The sequence below is a fragment of the Schistocerca gregaria genome, chromosome 1, assembly GCF_023897955.1.
Source record: "Schistocerca gregaria isolate iqSchGreg1 chromosome 1, iqSchGreg1.2, whole genome shotgun sequence".
NCBI lineage: Eukaryota > Metazoa > Arthropoda > Insecta > Orthoptera > Acrididae > Schistocerca > Schistocerca gregaria.
The window spans coordinates 938,945,766-938,964,813 of NC_064920.1; the positions used below are offsets into that span (position 1 = coordinate 938,945,766).

The 19,048-nt window shown below is 38.9% G+C and overlaps 1 protein-coding gene across 8 annotated transcripts in view; it reads left to right on the plus strand.

The window, feature by feature from the left end:
- The window catches only part of LOC126275354 (large proline-rich protein BAG6-like), a 229,037-nt gene that overhangs the window by 34,612 nt on the left and 175,377 nt on the right, over nt 1-19,048 (plus strand). For all 8 annotated transcript variants that reach the window (XM_049977192.1, XM_049977196.1, XM_049977189.1 and 5 more), the window contains exon 5: nt 3,200-3,394. In XM_049977192.1, the coding sequence (XP_049833149.1) occupies nt 3,200-3,394 (195 nt within the window). The remainder of the gene's footprint in view (nt 1-3,199; nt 3,395-19,048) is intronic.

Below are 19,048 nucleotides of genomic sequence, written 5' to 3' on the forward strand. Positions count from 1 at the left end.
CATACAAAATAAATGTATAAGAACACAGTTTGTTACAGAGCAACCTGGAAGCCAAGTATACTTTTTACACCAAGGAAATTGAAATAAAATGTGGTGTGAATCACTTACAATATAAGCACAATTTGTTCCATAAGGCTAGCCTGAAAATAGTTGTTGTCTAACTCACGAAGTAGAGACCCAAGTTTTCCCTCTGCACAAACCATAATATTATCAGTTAACGACTTGCACTCATGAATTATGCTACTAAAACAAATTTTGTTAATCCAGGACAGAACAGTGTGTGAAATAACACACACTTTCATAGCTGAGGCAAGCTCATTGCCACACTCCAACACAAGTGACTGCCAGTCACATGGAAACAAGAAGTTATTTCCAGAAGCCTCCAGTGAACTGTCAGACTGGTAGCAAGTGTAACGCTGTTAACTATCAACTCGTGCATGGATCAAATAAAACTGTGGTTACATACTAAACAGTTACACTTTCCACAACACAGTGTTGTATTATAATTCTAATTGTAAGTTTTCCTCTTATTTATGGGTAGGCTGAGCCCCAAAAGTCTCTGGACGGCTTCACAACAGACAGTAGAACAAAATATTAAGGGGCTTGGTGTTATTGGAGATAAGGGTAAAAGTGCAGCTTTTTCCATTGCTTGCTGCTGTTCGTAACAGTTCATGTGATGAATGACTGGAAGCGAACACAACAAATCGGGGGGGGGGGGGGGGGGGGGTGCATTGGAAGTCAATTACATTACTTGTTTGTAATTTCCTATGCTTTGCAAACTATCAGGCTTTTTTTCCCGCTCAAGGCATTTGAAGCTTGAGCTATTAGGTCTTACTCCAATAGTCATCTCAGAAGTCATGATATATTACGAAAAAACTGTGGATTGTTTCTGATAAAAATAAATGTAAGTAGCTTTGATAAGCTGTGCTCTCAGGTCCCGCCATAACCACCATCTCGTCAGTTTCACCATATTCCGAGAAAACAGTTAAATATTTGTGACAACAAAGGTTGTGAATTTCATTGCTGCTCGTTTCACTTGCAGCAATTTAAGGTGTGCTATTAAGTCCCAATTTAACCACAGAAGTCATAACATATTTGCAACATATTTATGATAAACATTGTAAATTCCATGTGCAATTCTTATTGGCTGTTTTGTACTATCGTGTAACCCGAAGCTGTGGGGACGCTGTAAGTGTCCTTAATGAAAAAAAAAGACAAAAATATGGAATTAAAATTGGAGGAGTTGTACCTTACAGAAAAGCAACATTACAAAGCTCTGCATAGTTATAGTTTCAGCAAAGTTTGTTACATCATCTGACCTCAGGCTAAAATAGTGCTGACGTGTGTGGTATTAGCCGAGCGTTGTCATGATGGAGCATTTCATGTTGTAAGATTTAAGGAGAGTGACATTCTTGTACATTTACGTGGCAGTAAACAGTACTCTTGAGTAATGACAAATTCTAATCGACGCTATTGTCAGTCAATCAAATACCTTGACATGCACAGAAAGGTAGCAGTCTTGTAGTGTTGGTGTGAGTACCGTTTGCTGGTGGTGCAGTAGCCAAGTGGAATATTTAGTTTACAGTTTGTGGTGACTTAAGTACCACTGGCACAATCAAGCATGGTTCTGTATGTTGCCTCTGGAATAGTTGTTAATATGAAGAAAACTAAACAATTCTGTAAGTTAGAACAGTAGGAAGCTGTACAAGCAGCCAAGGATTTTATTGAATGTTTATAGTCAAAGAGAAGAAATTCTTAAAGGTACAGGGAAGAAAAACCAAAAGATGATATAATTGAATGTTTATGAAATAAAAGAAATTTTAAAATTGGAATAACATTTTGATTTCCAGGGAAAAAAGAACCTAGACCTTTGACTCTAGATATGTACAAAATACTCATAAAATCATCACAAGCTGGCATTAGCAGTATATAGCACAGTGGACCATTTTCAAGTAATGAAGGAAATTTTAGAGTGGGGAAGTAACGTAGAACTGACACTTTTTTGTCTCAAATCTATTGATTTGCAAAAGCCTTTGTTTCAGTGAGGTCTGTGCTAGTGTCCCTTCAGAAACACAGAAGAATATGTGCATCAGCTGTGCAACTTTCATTGTTATCAGAACAATGCAAAACTGAATTCAAAAAGTCAGGTAGGGTGATTCCATATCAGCAAAGCTATTCACCTTGTTTGCCTCGTGTTGTGTATAGACTTCAATAACAAATGGAACATTGGTTAAACTAATTATAAAATATCATAATCACATCGAAAATAATTATAAACAGATAACTAGTTCAGTCCCTGTATTTATGGTAGTGGAGGCTTTGCATGAGGAGCAAAACAAATAGTTAAAATTGCCTGCAGTGGTTGTGGTACCCTACTGTTTTCAGAAATAAACTTCCAAAGTGTCCGAACTTGAAAGTTTGTAGTTGCAGTACATTCCAAAATTTGCATGTATTATGGAGAGACATAGACCTTTAATGCAATACCATTGTCAGAGAGGGGATTAGGAAGCAAGGTAGAAATGTATGTTGGGAATTACTAGAAGAAATACAAAAACAGATGAGGACCAGGGAACAATAGGGGTTGGGAAGTCTAACTGTGGCTTACATGAAAATGAAATGTAAGTGTACAGTAAATTTCTATTGCCATTGTATTGTTAGTGGGATAGGAATTTCAAGAGATGAATATCTTGGATTGTCATGGAAGGTAGATAAATATTACAAAGCACGCAGGAGCAACACGTAACATAATGCATGAATAAACTTGGAAGAGGCATTTTCCACCGCTTCTCTGACATGTTTAATAAGTGATTGGTAAATATTATATTTGAAGTGTGCTAATTCACAAACTGTAGTGTTATTTGACACCAGGTGTTACCTGGTTGGTGTGACCGTTTCATTTGAAGCATATTTATTTACAGATGTAACAGATATTGTTTGCCTTATTGGTGCACTGGACCTTTGTTCACTAAGATGGGGCATAGTTGGAGCTAGAATTACTTTGTTTGAACTACCAGTGGACTAAGATCACACAATTGCCTTCCCTTCTTCCTTTCTTTTTTATTTATATTTCTTCAGTCCTTTACTCATTTCTGCTCACTCTTATTCTGAAAATAGAAGTATTTATTGAAATAAACACTAATATGTGAAAGCTGCAATGGCTTTCTAAGAACTTACTGCTTAATTTAACTTAATTTTTCAGATGTGAATGGAAAAGTTATACATTTAGTGCAGAGACCTCCACCTCAGGTCACCAGGCAAAATGGAAATCAATCCAGCAATCGAACAACTTCCGGACAGCATCGGCGTGCAAATCATGCTTTCCGGCCGCGTGTTGATGCTAATGCTATGTACCTTGGTGCCATGGCTTTTCCAGCAGATCTCATGGATGCTCAAGGTATAAAACTACACAGTTTCATTGTTGGTATATTGTATTACAAAAGTTATATGCTTTAACATATGATTACCATAAGGCTTTTTTCATGGTTGTAAATATGCATTCTTACTTGGAAGAGAGCAAGAAATAATGCAGGGTCAAATCTGGCTTATGTACAAGTCAGTGTCATCACATCCATCCTACCATTGGACAGGTAATATAAGTTCTAGCACAGAAGAAAATTGTTGCCTTGGTGCAAACACTGTCTCATGAGGTTGAAGAAGTTTGATAAAGGATATGTTATGTTTCTTTATTTACTCCCAAACTGTAATGCAAAAAACATATACTGAATTTTTTATGAGAAGATCCACAATGAGCAGTGAACAGTATGTGAAATCAGTTTTCAGGAAGAAGTCATCGTATTACTGAATGCACAAACAGTGGATTTAGTGTTTGATTTCTATTTCTGCCATTTGACTGTACAAAATTCATTATTTTACATTACTATCATGCTTTTGGCTGTAATCCATTACCAGGGAGAATAATATTGGGTATTAATTAGACCTTGTTAAGTGAAGTCATCGTCAAGATCTACTAAACTAGGTGCTCCAGCATGTAGAAAAGTACAAAATCACCAAAATGTATGGTAGACAGACAGCAAATATGTTTTCCGATCGTAGAATAATTGAGCCACAAAATAAACATCAAAACAGTCTTCATATTTACAGCCTTTTTTGTCAGTTGTTAGTAACTTCAGTTATGTTTCATCATGAAGATAAGAAAACAGATGTCTTTAGCAACTGAAATTTATTCTTGAGTACCAGACGTGTTTAACCTACTCGTGTTAGGCATCTTCAGTAGTATTCATTTCTGTAATATGTTCATCCATGCATTTGTTGTTCTATATGTGCAGAGAAGTAATATTGGAAGAAACGTATACCATGTGCATTTAGCAAATGCACTAAGTGATCAAAATGATCCAGATATCTGGCTGAAAATGACTTAAAAGTTCATGGCACCCGTTAATGCTGGAATTCACTATGTTGTTGCCCCATCCTTAGTCTTGATGACAGCTTCCACTCTCGCCATCATACGTTCCATCAGGTGCTGGAAGGTTTCTTGCGAAATGGCAGCCCATTCTTCAGAGTCCTGCACTGTGGAGAGGTACCAATGTCGGTCGGTGAGGCCTGGCACGAAGTCGATGTTCCAAAAAGTCTGAGGTGTTCTGTAGGATTCAGGTCAGGATTCTGTGCAGGCCAGTCCATTACAGGGATGTTATTGTCATGTAACCACTCTGCCACAGGCCGTGCATTGTGAACAGACGCTAGATCTTGTTGAAAAATGAAGTCGCTATACCCAAATTGCTATTCAACTGTGGGAAGCAACATGATGATTAAAACATCAATGTAGGCCTGTGATGTGATAGTACCACGCAAAACAACAAGGGATGCAAGCTCCCCTTCTTGAAAAACGTGACCATACCATAGCATCAACGCCTCAGAATTTTACGGTTGACACTACACATGCAGGCATTCGCCATACCCACACCCTGCCATCGGATTGCCAAATTGTGTACCATGATTAGACACTCACCAAAACATTTTTTCCACTGTTACATTGTTCTATGTTTACGCTCCTTACACCAAGCAAGGTGCCGTTTCGCATTTACTGGAGTGATGTGTGGCTATGAGCAACCATTTGACCATAAATTCGAAATTTTGTCACCTCCATCCTAAGTGTCATAGTACTTGCAGTGGATCCTGATGCAGTTTGGAATTTATGTATGATGTTCTGGATACATGTCTGCCTATTACACATTACGACCCTCTTCAACTGTCGGTGGTCCCTGTCAGTAGACGAGGCCGGCCTATAAACTTTTGTGCTGTTAGTGTCCATGTTTCCACTTCACTATCACATTGGAAACATTGTTCCTAGGGATGTTTAGGAGTGTGGAAATCTCACATACAGACGTATGACACAAGTGACACACAATCACCTGATCACATTTGAAGCCTGCGAGTTCCGCGTAGCATGACATTCTGCTATTTAACGATGTCTAATGGTTACTGAGGTCACTGATATAGAGTGCCTGGCAGTAGGTGGCAGCACAATGCACCTAATATGAAAAACACATGTTTTTGGAGGTGTCCGGATACTTTTGATCACATAGTGTATAGAACACAAGGTTGGAAGAACAGGTCCCAAAAATGAATACTACTGAAGATGGCTAACATAAATGGGAGAAACATATCTGGTGCTAAAGAATAAATTTAAAGTTGCCTGTACAGTAATTACATGTGCAGTGAACATAGTATGAAAATATGCTGCCGATGTTACACGTTGACTGGTTAACAAAGGTGAATAGCGTCGGTTGTAAGTCTATGGTACAGTATCACAAAAATGTATGTCAGACAGGTAGCAAATGTTTTCCAACCATAGAACAATTAAGCCACAGAATAAACGTCAATACAGTCATTGCAAGTGCAGAAAATGTGGTCTGAAAATATATTATCAAAGTTAGTGGTTGACTGGTAGTCAAAGGTAAACAATGTATGTTGTAAGTCTGTCTTGCATATTCCATGATTATCTAAGGCATGAGTCCCCAAACTTTTTAGTCCGCGGGCCACATTGACTCCTCTGCGAAGTCATAAGGGCCAAGATCTACCTAGTGGGATTAACGCACCCTAGCACTCCATGATCACCGTAATGTAAGGCTAAAGGAAAGATGAAATCGCAAAAATACAAGGTTGTGGGAATATCTAGCACTGAAACTAACTACGATTTTTATTTAATTATATAATTTTTATTGGTGGACGTACCTAACAGAAATTCTGGCGCATTTTATTCTGGCGGATTTCACCGACAAAAAAGGACGTCACTGCACATTCTTCACAAAAGCGTCCTGCAAAGTTAACGAAATCTCAAAATCATTGTTAGCAACACTATTACTGCAAGACGTAACAGAGGTAGAGTATATCAACGCATTGTTATTTCAAGTGGCGCAACAATAAGTTTATAAGTTTAGTTATGTAGTCTTGTAGCGAGTAGCAGAGCCAGTGTCGCGGTGTATTGGTCGCGATAGGCCTCGAAACTCAATTGTTGGCAGTATAAGTGGGTACCTATACTAAAATACTTGGCGGGCCGGATACCGGGGAAGTCCAGCCAGTTAACACGGGCCAGTTTGCCGGCCCTCGCGGGCCGGTTTCGGCAGGATACTTGTGACAGGATACTTCCCAGGACTGGATCAGACTCTGAATGTGGCTCTCCAGCAGGGATAAGACTTCCTCAAATCCTGCCCTGAAATGAGATCCATCCTTCATGAAATCCTCCCCACTCCACCAAGAGTGTCTTGCTGCCGTCCACCTAACCTTTGTAACCTCTTAGTTCATCCCTATGAAATCCCCAAATTACCTTCCCTACCCTCTGGCTCCTACCTTTGTAGCCGCCTCCGGTGTAAAACCTGTCCCATGCACCCTCCCACCACCACCTACTCCAGTCCTGTAACCTGAAAGGAGTACACGATCAAAGGCAGAGCCACGTGTGAAAGCACCCACGTGATTTACCAACTGACCTGCCTACAGTGTGAAGCTTTCTATGAGGGAATGACCAGCAACAAACTGTCCATTCGCATGAATGGACACAGGCACACAGTGTTTGTTGGTAATGAGGATCAACCTGTGGCTAAACATGCCTTGGTGCACGGCCAGCACATCTTGGCCCAGTGTTACACCGTCAGGGTTATCTGGATACTTCCCACTAACACCAACCTGCCAGAACTCCAGAGATGGGAACTTGCCCTTCAGTATATTCTCTCTTCTTGTTACCCGCCAGGCCTCAACCTCTGCTAATTTCAAATTGCCGCTGCTCATACCTCACCTGTCATTCAACATCTTTGCCTCTGTACTTCCGCCTCGACATCTCTGCCCAAACTCTTTGCCTTTACAAATGTCCGTCTCTCTCTCTCTCTCTCTCTCTCTCTCTCTCTCTCTCTCTCTCTCTGTCCGTGTCCGTGTGCGCACGCGAGTGTACACCTGTCCTTTTTTTTCCCCCTAAGGTAAGTCTTTCCGCTCCCGGGAGTGGAATGACTCCTTACCCTCTCCCTTAAAACCCACATCCTTTCGTCTTTCCCTCTCCCTCCCTATTTCCTGACGAAGCAACTGTCGGTTGCAAAAGCTTGTATTTTGTGTGTATTTTTGTGTTTGTTTGTGTGTCTATCGATGTGCCAGTGCTTTCGTTTGGTAAATCACATCATCTTTGTTTTTAGATTTTTCCCACGTGGAATGAGGGAAACATTCCATGTGGGAAAAATATATCTAAAAACAAAGATGATGTAACTTACCAAACGAAAGCATTGGTATGTTGATAGAGACACTAAAACACACACACACACACACACACACACACACACACACACACACATTTCAAGCTTATATATAATCTCCCTTGCCATCTCTTGTGCTCCTGAACTCTATAGGTCCCTTACCAAATTCTTCCTGGGTTTCCTTGGCAGTTTGCTCCCTGCACAGATTGAATAACATTGGGGATGCACTATAGTCTGACTTCCTTCTCAACTATTGTAACTGCAGTCTGGTCCATATAAAAGTTGTAAATAACATTTCATGTATTAATCCCTGCTAGCTTCAGAATCTCAGAATATAGTCTAGTCAGCATTGCCAGAAACTTTCTCTAAATCTACGAATGGTATAAAACTGGTTCGCCTTTCTTGAATCTGTCTTCTAGGATAAGTGGCAGGGACAGTATTGCTTTACATGTCACTACATTTTGTGGATCCCAAAATGACATTCCTGAAGGTCAGCTTCTGCAAATTTTTCATTTATGTTTAAATAATTTGTCAACATTTTGCATACATAACTTATTAAACTGATTGTTCAGTAATATTCAGGCAAATTGACACGTTTTCTTTGGAATTGCTACATTCTTCTTGTAGTCTGAGGATATTTATCTTGTCACATCTTGTACACCAGGTGGAATGATTTTGTAATGGCTAGGTCTCCAAGGGTATCAGCTGTTCTGAAGGAATGTAGTGTACTCCAGGGGTCTTGTTTTCTCTGTCTTTTAGTGCCCTGTCAAATTATTCTTGTAATACTGAATCCCCCATCTGATCTTCACCTGCTCTCTCATGTGTGTAATATTGTCCTACAGGTTGTTTCCTTTGTATAGGCCCTCTATGTAGGTTTTAAGCACATGGTTGTTCTATAAAATTACTAAAACAGTTATTTCTCTTGTTTTGCCAGTTTTAACATGTCCCATTTTGTCACAGTGTGATAAGGTGTGGGAGCTCCACACTTTGTGTTGCCCTTTCCAAGGTTGAAGTGCTCATTCAGGTTTCGCATAAGCCTGTTGCATCACGAGGCCCTGTGAACATGAACAAGAGTTTACCTGAGTTGTCAGGGAAGCACATCAGAAGCAGATGTGTTTGAATATCGACTTACAGAGAATGCATTCCAAAAACTGTTGCTTTGATGAGAAAATTGAGTAGACTTCCACATGAAATTACTGACCAAAAACTTTTTGAAAAACCATTATCAAACCCCAACCAATGGAATAGCACCACGTTGGTTACATAAGAAAGCTTTCATCTCAAGAGTACCTTTTGAAGCCAATGATGAGAAAGATACATGAGTAGTGGTACAAGATACTTCTGATAGCTGTACTCATTGTGGAAGCAGTGATACACTTTCATTATTATCTGAAGGAATAGCTTCAGCTGTCAGTGAACATCAAAGGGTGCTTCAATGACACAGATGCCATGCTTCTATAGAACATTTAATAGCATTCAAGAAGTTTTGAGTGAAGACATGATTTTTAATGAAGAAAGGAGTGTTGGGTACAGTATGTATCATCTGTGTGGGCCCACACCCCACCTTCTGCCGTGTTTACAGCTAAGTGCTGTCCACAGCATTTCCTGGCATATCTGTGAAAGGTGACATCTGTATTGATTCCACGGTCATTGCTGAATGTTTCACAGCGCACTTTGTAGAACTGTTTGCTTGCAGTAACTACCATCCTAATTTCTTGACCTGGAAATGCCTGATGGAACGAAACTGCTTGTCCTTCTGCGCGCAGAGCTTCAGATCATACAATGTTTCTTTTAGCGAGTTGGAGTTCCACAGCACTTTTGACAGTGTATGTTGAAACATGGCCTCTCAACCTGATAAAATCCACACTTAAATCCTGAAATAACTGAGCAGTGACAGCACAAAACATGTCAACACTTTTTTCATTTGTGTTTAGGGAGGCTGTGGGTTTTATTATTCCTTTCATGAACCTAGGAAGAGAAACCTCAAATTTTGACTAATTATCAACCTATCTCTTTAACAAAGGAATTGTGTAAATTATTTCCAAGGATGGTAAAGTGATGATTGTTGGTCCCTCGAAGCCAGAGAACATTTATCGCAGTTTCAAAGTGGGTTTTGGGCCCTGTGGTCCACCACCAACTGATTTGTCTGAAATTTTCAGTGCTTAATGCTTTTGCTCATTGCGAACATCTGATCACAATGTTATTTGTCCTTCAGAAGATATGTTACCAGCTGGCACCATCACATCCTCTCTACATTGCATGATTGAGGTTTTGGGGCTTATTACCCATTTTTATCCAGAATTTACCATCCCTCTGACTGTTACTGGTTCAGATAGGTCTACCATCAGCACCAATACATGTAGAAACCTAGGGTACCACAGGTATTTGTTCTGAGTGTAACCATCTCCACCATCACCATCAATTGTATCATGACCTCAAGGGGATCTAAGGTCTCACTGTCACGGTATGTGGTCGAACTTTGCCTGTATTACAGCTCTACGTCATTTTGCATTGTGGAGTGCCAACTTCAGGGGACCGTACAGAAAGTAAATTATTTAGCCCTGATTCAGGGATATGTTCTCTGTAATGAGAACTTGCATCATGCAGTTTTGCTGACCCAGAACTCTGCAACCTGACCCAGAACTTCATCTCAGTAATAGTTTATTTGAAGTCGCCGAAACTTTCAAATTTTTATGTCTTTCATTTGACAGTAATTTAACATGCTTACCACATGTGCATCGGCTCAAGGGGAATTACATGAGGAAACGTAATACCCCCAGGTTTCTCAGTAGCAGCTACTAGAGTGCAGACTGCCCAGGTCTTCTGTGAATATACAAAACTTTGATTTTATCCCACCCTACAGATCAGCAGCAACAGCAGTATGAGACATTGTCCACCACAGTGGCATGTGTTTGGCAACTGAAACCTTCCATTTGATCTCTGGAGACAGCCTGTCAGATGTCAGTGTCAGATGCTACTCATCCATGATATTCTACTCAACTCTGTTTCACAGCCAAAATATCAGACAGTTTACAAATTGGCCAAACATGAGTAGCCTAGCTGGTGTAAGATTGTAGGCTGTGTGCAAGGACCTCTAACTGTCCCTTCTTGTCTGTGTACATAACTCCTTCTCGCCGCCCCACATTGTCACTTGTAGTGTGTACCTAGTCTTATGATTCGGTTGGACCTGTTTCATGGCCCTAAGGAAAATGCTTATCTCAGCATTCTCAGACATCTGTTTTGTTCGGTTTTCTAGGACTACTCCAATTCGCCATGCATCTTCAAAGATGTCACTGACAAGGTTGGTTATGGTTGCATCTAAAAGGGCACAAGAAGTATTCTCTGCTGAATGCATGCAGTTTATACACTGAAGTGTTGACAGCCACATAACAGGCTCTGCAATGCATTAGAACACTCACATCAAAGGAAGTCCTGGTTTTTAGACACTCCATGTCTGCTTACAAGGCTTAGTACTTTCACAGAAACTTAATGGTTGCTAACATCCAGGACCTGTTAACTTATCTCCACAGCTCTGGGACCACCAAACATTCATCTGGACAGTCAGATGGATATTCCAGGAAATGAACTCGCCGATAAAATAATTAAAGAAGGAACTGTAGGATACAAATGTGAATGTAATGTACCCAGCACAGACCTACCATAGCAACTGTGACATCAAATCTTGAATGGAGTGGCAGGCTACTGCCAACCTCAATAACCTTAGAGCAATGAAGGGGACCACCAAGTTATGGCATTTTTCACTCCAAGCCTATCAGAAAGATGCTATCGAACTCTACCGTCAATGTATTGCCCACTCTTTCTCACTCTCTTACTATGTATTAATTGCTTTTAGACACCGTTTGTCTCCTTTTTCTGCTGCACACATTCTTTTGTTTTAGAAGTACTCTGTTGAAATTGGGTTTTTGGGTTTCTCACTGTGGCAGGGGTGACTCCTAAGCGTGCAGAGCTCCAGCAATGTCCACATGCTGCATTATATGTCTCTCTCCTCTTGTTTTTATTATTGACCATCCAATTGACTTCATTAGATTTTTAGCCCTCTCATTTCAACTATTCCAAATCTGCCAACTAGAACACATTCTTTGCTCTGTAAATGTCTTCACCCTTCATTGGGATTGGATGTGGTGTGGGGCTTGTCACACCATTGAATGAGCCATGGGAGACTCCTAGTCTGCCCTGACCTATGTACTGACTTGACCCATACGCCTCATAAATTTTTTCTTGGCTATAGCATTGGTATTGCCTTTAACTGTTCATTCCCTTGGTCCTGTGTGTGTGTGTGTGTGTGTGTGTGTGTGTGTGTGTGTGTGTGAGGGAGGGGGGGGGGGGGGGGGGGGAGAGAGAGAGAGAGAGAGAGAGAGAGAGAGAGAGAGAGAGAGAGAGAGACTTTAAAAGGAGCACATTGTCCAAAAGCTTGCGCATAAATATTTTAGCCGTCTTTTACATTCTGCCTATTGGTGCGACTCGGCACCGTCTGTGTTGTCATTGTTGTAATCTCAATATTAAGGATAGGCTACATTGCTACTCACAACAATGGATGGATGAGTTACAGTGCATCAAAGCATTTACCATTCAATGCTGGAGCATGTAGTCCAGAATCACCATGTGTAATAAAATTTGCTCATGAGGTTATAAAGCAGTTTCAGCTTTGTGTGCAAAAATATTTGTTTCTCGATCTCAAACCTTGTTTGTTGTACACATAGAATATAATGCTTGTGTTTTTTCATTTATTGCTAAAAAATACATGAGAAACTGGAGCTGAACCCTTTTTCTTTACTCTTCGTCTCATGTGGAGTGCATAGTGTTACCATAATCTTCCAAAATCAACAAAGAAAGTGTTAGAGCGTGCTGATGGTTGTGAATTTGAATTACAAATGGCTCTTTTTCTTGACTTAAGACATATACATTTTTGCTTGAACAAGTTATTGCAGATTAGCAAAACCAAACAATGGCTATAGCTCTGCCTTGATTTATAATATAATAGGAAAAACCAAAATGCGAAAACACTTCTGTACATTGACTGACAGGAACCAGTCTGCAGTTATAAAACCTGGTACATCATCGAATATGTTGGCAAACTTTCATATAACCTCCCACAAAAAGTAAGTATCACATTTTATAATACCAGCAGTATATAAAATCTTTTATTCAGTATTAAAGACAAACTGCAACCCTTCACACAGAATGATGGAAAAGTACATGTTGGTCAGTCTGACAGAATGTGGCAGTTAGGTTATCTGAACATTAGGGAAGCAGAACATTAGGAAAGAAAGATGCAACTTTTGTTGGACGTGTTTTAAAAGAAGAAAAATCGTATGATATAGATTGTGAAGTAGTTTTACATTCGTCTGAGAAAGCAGAAAGATATATGTACTGGAGATCTGCAAGTCAGTAAACATATGACACTGAATATCAGCTTAAAGAAACTTCCACATGGGAAAAATATATTAAAAACAAAGATTCCAAGACTTACCAAGCGGGAAAGCGCCGGCAGACAGGCACATGAACAAAACACACACACAGAATTACGAGCTTTCGCAACTGGCAGTTGCTTCATCAGGAAGGAAGGAAGGAGAGGGAAAAATGAAAGGATGTGGGTTTTAAGGGAGAGGGTAAGGAGTCATTCCAATCCCGGGAGCGGAAAGACTTCCCTTAGGGGAAAAAAAGACAGGTGTACACACACACACACACACACACACACACACACACACACACATATCCATCCACACGTATGGCAGCAAAAAGCTTTTTTCTCCTTTTTTAATTAAATGTAACTATTTGTGTGGGATAAACAAAATTTAATACTTCCCTGCGTCGACAGTTTGTGTCCTCATTTTTGTATCTTTCGTAAGACAGATGTACAGATGTCATTATATCATTGTTTGTTAAATTTTCATCTGACAGTTAGGTAAGATACAAAAGCTGGTTCATGACAAAATAAATTTGGTGAAGTTGAGAAATATTTCCTGTAATATATTATTACTGCTTTTCCTTGATGGTCTTTTATTGCTTTCTTCTTGCATATCTTGTTTGTCGTATTTGTGGGGTTTCTAATCTCCATCCCACAGATCTTATAAACAGAACCAGTCCAGATTGCAATTGGTTTTTATTTTTATGATTTGGTAACTGATTTCATTTGTACACAGACAATCATCAGACACCAATGTCTCCATTGACGACACTTGGAGATGATGCTCTGAGCCCTTGTAAATGCAAGAAGCGCCTGTCATACATTGCTCATTAACTGCAGCTGACAGGTGCTTCTCACACTTTAAATGACTCGGTACATCATCTCCACACATCACCAATGAAGATATTACTCATCTAATGATAGTCTGTTACCATATCATAAAAAAAAACCACTTGTGGTCTGGACTGAATATTTTTGTTATAATACAAGATGTGACATTCCCATTAAGAGTTCAGAAATGATTACCACGTATATATTGTTAAGTTACCACTCTTCTTTATCTGGTTATGGTAGAGGCACTTACTCTTTCTTCTTATTGCTAGCCTCATTGCCTTTTATCTTCCTTTTTTGCTTTCCTAATGTCTCTTTAGTGTGTCTTTACTTATCAATATTTTGCAATTATAAAAATAGAAGAAATTTTCAGTTCCATATTTTTTCATTACTTTGGTGATAATTGTCAAAAATAACTATTGTATCCTCTTAGTCCATTCAATACGAGAATTATTTTTAATAAATGTGTTGTTTATTATAAGAGTAAATGATCATTACAAACTGCAGTTATTGACTTTGCATAGTTTTGTAAGTTACCAGTGGTTTCAAAGAAATTAGTAATTGTCATAGTGATTTTAATGAAATAAACAATGTAAATTTCTTTATAAATTAGTACTGTGCTCTTTTGTAATGACTTTGTAACATTGTCTATAGCCAGTGAACACTATTGTGTGGTAACCAGATTGAAAAATAATACAGAAAAAAAATTTAGTTACTTAAATAATTTTCGTCAGTCTTACTCGAATAATAATGTAATTGATATGTTCTGCATCCAGTTACCTGACTGGATTGACAGATAATGTTGCTGGCAAGTGGAAGCTGAGTCAGGACACTTAATGAGATCTGTCCTGTGTTGTACCATCTGACGTATTTACCTATTTCTTTTTGTCCGGTTGCTGAAGTGATTGCCTTCAAGTGGAGGTCCTGCTAATAAGTGCCTCTGAAATTCTGTGTGTAGCCGAGGGAAGGCTTGACTACTTCATGTTCTGTTCTGCAGCTGTTACTGGAGCAAAAGAAGAAAACTTCTACTCATATCACAAAAAATCACATCCACTTCTTTTTCTTTCCTTTTACAAACACACATTTCCTTGATTGGGTGTACAGATCATTAGTGATTCATGTATTTGAGTGGAACACAACTTTAAATAAGAGATACACCTTGAAGGCTTAACAGGACAATCAAGATTACAATATATTTCATTTGTGACAAAACCATCTTGTCTTTTGTTTTCATTCTTGGAGAGTGTTGTTGCTCTTTGATGGTCAGGTCACTACCAAACTGCGGCACCCAAACGTAAAAGGCCCCACACGCAAAAGGTGAAGCTGTTTGCCTCCGCACCTTGTCGTTTTCTTGACTTGAACACCTCCCATTTAATGTCTGCACATTTGAAATCAAACACCTGTGCACAGTATATGTTCCACGACTTGTTCCCTATTGAATATAATTCTCTCATGGTTATCTTTCCTTGTACTACACAAGGAGGGTGAAATGTCGTTTGTCTAAATGACATGTAACACTTCGCTGATACCTGTCATGTAACAAGCTTGGCAAACAGTTCTGCGATTTGTGTGTTTCCAATGTTTGGACATGTAGCTGTGCAATTCTGCAAGTGGATTGTGTTGAACTGTGAGTGGAGTTATTTCTGAAGTGTGCACCATTGCTTTGTTATTTTCAAATGATTAAAATTCTGCCAATGACTGATCTTGAAGATGATTCTAAGGTTATCTGCTGAAGCAACAAAGAAGTAACACTATCCCAACTACTTACCTGAAAGCTGATGGAATATGAGAGTGGGGCGTTTGTTTGTGTTGTTTACTTAACATTAAGGTGAGTAAATGTAAGTTTTTCTCTAGACACTATGTATGGAAGATGTGTTATAATTTCAAATTGTAGGGCTGGATTCCTTTAAGGGAGAGTTTAGCCATCAGAATGTTCAGTTGTAAGCATCAACAAGTTTATTAATAATATAAAAAATTATCATCTTCTTCAAATTAAAAAAACTAGTATGATTGATATGAAAAGGAAATTCCGGGATGGAGCAATACGTAAGAGAAGAGAAAGGCAGCCATTCACCTATAGTGGATCAATGTGTGGAGCACTGTAATGCATAACGGAAAATGACATTCACACTAATGTTGGAGCACTAGCTGTTTTTCCAGCACTAGTACACACATTTACACAATCAGTCTTACCGGGGTCGATGAAAGTGTGAATTTGGGTGTTTTTGTGGTTGTGTGTGTGTGTGAATGTGTGTACTTAATGCTAAAAAGAGAGCTAGTGCTCAAAAGCTGTTTTCGGTTATGTTACAGGGCCCCACACATTGACCACTGTGGGGGATGGGGGGATTGGTTGCCTTCCCTTATTTTACAAGTGATGTTGAAAGGGTAGGTCGCTGCTCACTACATAGAGGTGAGGTTAGGTGGCAGACAAGCACAATAAAGACTACTAGAGATAATTAATTCACACGCACACACACACACACACACACACACACACACACACACACACACACACACACACACACACACACACACACACACAGAGAGAGAGACAGAGAGAGAGAGAGAGAGAGAGAGAGAGAGAGAGAGAGAGAGTGAGTGTGTGAGTGTGTGACTCAGCTTTTCTGGGGAGTTCATGAAATAGGGAATGTGAGATGAGCAATGTAGTACAATTTTTAGAAGATAGTGTTCTTATATTTTGACTCTGAGAAAACTCCATATTCTTTTGTATATATAATAGTTTGTTCAAATCTCAGCACTAAACTCTATTTAAAAGTGTGGAGATAGTTTCCAACCAAAAAGAATCTGTTCACAGTTAATGATGTAACTGAACTTGCAAATGTGCTGAAGACATGTGCAGACTGGATTTGTGACAGATACAGTGATTAAGTTAAATCAGCCCTTCATACTCTGAAATAATAAAAGTTAAGGGAGCCACAGGTGGTTTCTTTGCTAAATAGAGTTGTACGCTCATCCTAAGGCTCATCACAAATTTGGTTCCTGTTTCTGACTATCTGTTCAGTATATTGTTTATTTCTCCACATGCTTAAAAGTTTTTGAGTTCCCATGGACTTTCGTAGCAGTTTATCCAAATTCTTTAAGTAAATTCTGTTAAAATTTAAATGTCAACCCATGTAATCCTAGTTACAGAAGAAGCCTACAAACTCTGTTCAAGAAGTTTAATGTAAGAATACATTTATTTGAGCCATACATAGATTGTAAAGGACATCATACACTGGATTGCCATTGGACAAAATTGACACTGCCTTCACATTTGAACCCATTAGCACCAGAATTAATTTTTGGTGACTTAAAAAAGTGTTATGCCTGTAAAAGGCATAAATTACAAGAGAGTTGTTTCGATGAAAGTCATTACCGCCATTAGCGAGATATTTGATGTTGCCATATGGCAACGCTAGGTGCTTTCACTACCTAAATTTATATGGATTACAATTTCAACTAAAATAAGTAAGTTATTGAAATTTCTTATTACATACAAAAGTTTTGTGCAAATTTATTATCCAGTCTTCATCATACAATTGATACTTTATAACACAATACAATTAATAATCAAACCTTGAACTCAGCATTATTTTACATGAAATGGAATAAAACAGTCAATACACAATCCCACATTACACTTTGAACATACTTTTCTTACAATAGATTTACTGTCCTTGTGTGCACACCTTTTTTTTCTTCTTTTCTTCTGTGTGCTGGACGAGGTGTTCAGTCTTATCAAGCCTAATTGAATCTGATATGTGGCTGTCGGAACATGCCCTTGATGCAGATGGCCTTCCAGCTCCTTTTGGTAAAGCTTGGTGTCTATGCAAGTACAATGTTGTTACTTCTCTCTTGAAATCAAGCTGAGAAATAGTTTGGTTTCTTGCTTTATTATACAAAATACAACTGTTTTGTATGGTGACATCTAACATCCATTTAAAGAGACACCAGTACCATTTCTTGCTTCTTATTGCAATGCGATAGAACGCTAGATTCTGATCCATCTGATCAGTATCTCCCATATACGTATTATATTTGGCTACCAGTTTTGGTCTGGGAATCATTATATTTCACTCTTTTTAGTTGTGAGAATCTCTTCACTTGGCCAACTTCTTGTGCACCACATGAAGAAGAGATCATTGTGACAACTGAGTTGTCCAGCCACCGCACATACACAATCTTCATCTGTGTCTACATTCGGATCTGGGGGCTCAACAAACAAATCACCTTCAATATCGTCATTATAAATAATCTCCAGCGCCTCAGCAAGTGAGAAACCTCTTCTAAAACAAAAAAGAAAAAATTCGTCCTTTTACTGAGTAAAAGTGCCTAGCTTGCCATATGGCAACACCGATGTTCAAACAGCCTAAATGAACGTAATTTATTTCACAGCAAGCAATTACCTCCAAAGAATATATATTTGAGTAGTTAAAGCACAACCATACTAAAAACCAAATTATATGTTGTAAGTTACTGTGGAAAACATACATACTCGAACTTATACTCCAATTTTCTTCGTCATTCAGCAAACAATAACTTCCAACACTGCTTATCCTGCAGAATTTAAATGTATTGTTAAAATTGTTGCATTGTAGTGATCTTTACAGTCTTGCACAAAGGAAGCCAGTGCTGCCAACACTCTCGCTTCCTTGATGTCGTGGAATCAACAGTTTTAAAAAAGTGTTACAAACTTTGCCATATGGCAACGCACGGCGCTAATGGGTTAAAGAGCATATTTTTTCCTTTCAAATAAATTACATTTTGTATGTATTGCCTGCAAGGGAACTAAATGCAGAAAGCTTCCTTAATGTGCATTAAGGAGTGGGCTTCTAAATATTTCAGCTTGTTGCAGATCAAAATATCATCAATAAGAAATCTACTAGGGCTTATACTTTTCCAGAGTCAACACAAACTACTTTATTGTATCCATTTCATAAATATAGAGAAATGATTAAGTTGCAGACACACACAGCTAAAAGACAGTTACACAAAAGTTTACTCGAGTTGCCAGAAATGACGATTGTGAGTACCCGAGATGTGCTTGCTTGTGTGAATGAATGTGTGTATTCTCTATTCTAATGAAAGCTGTGGC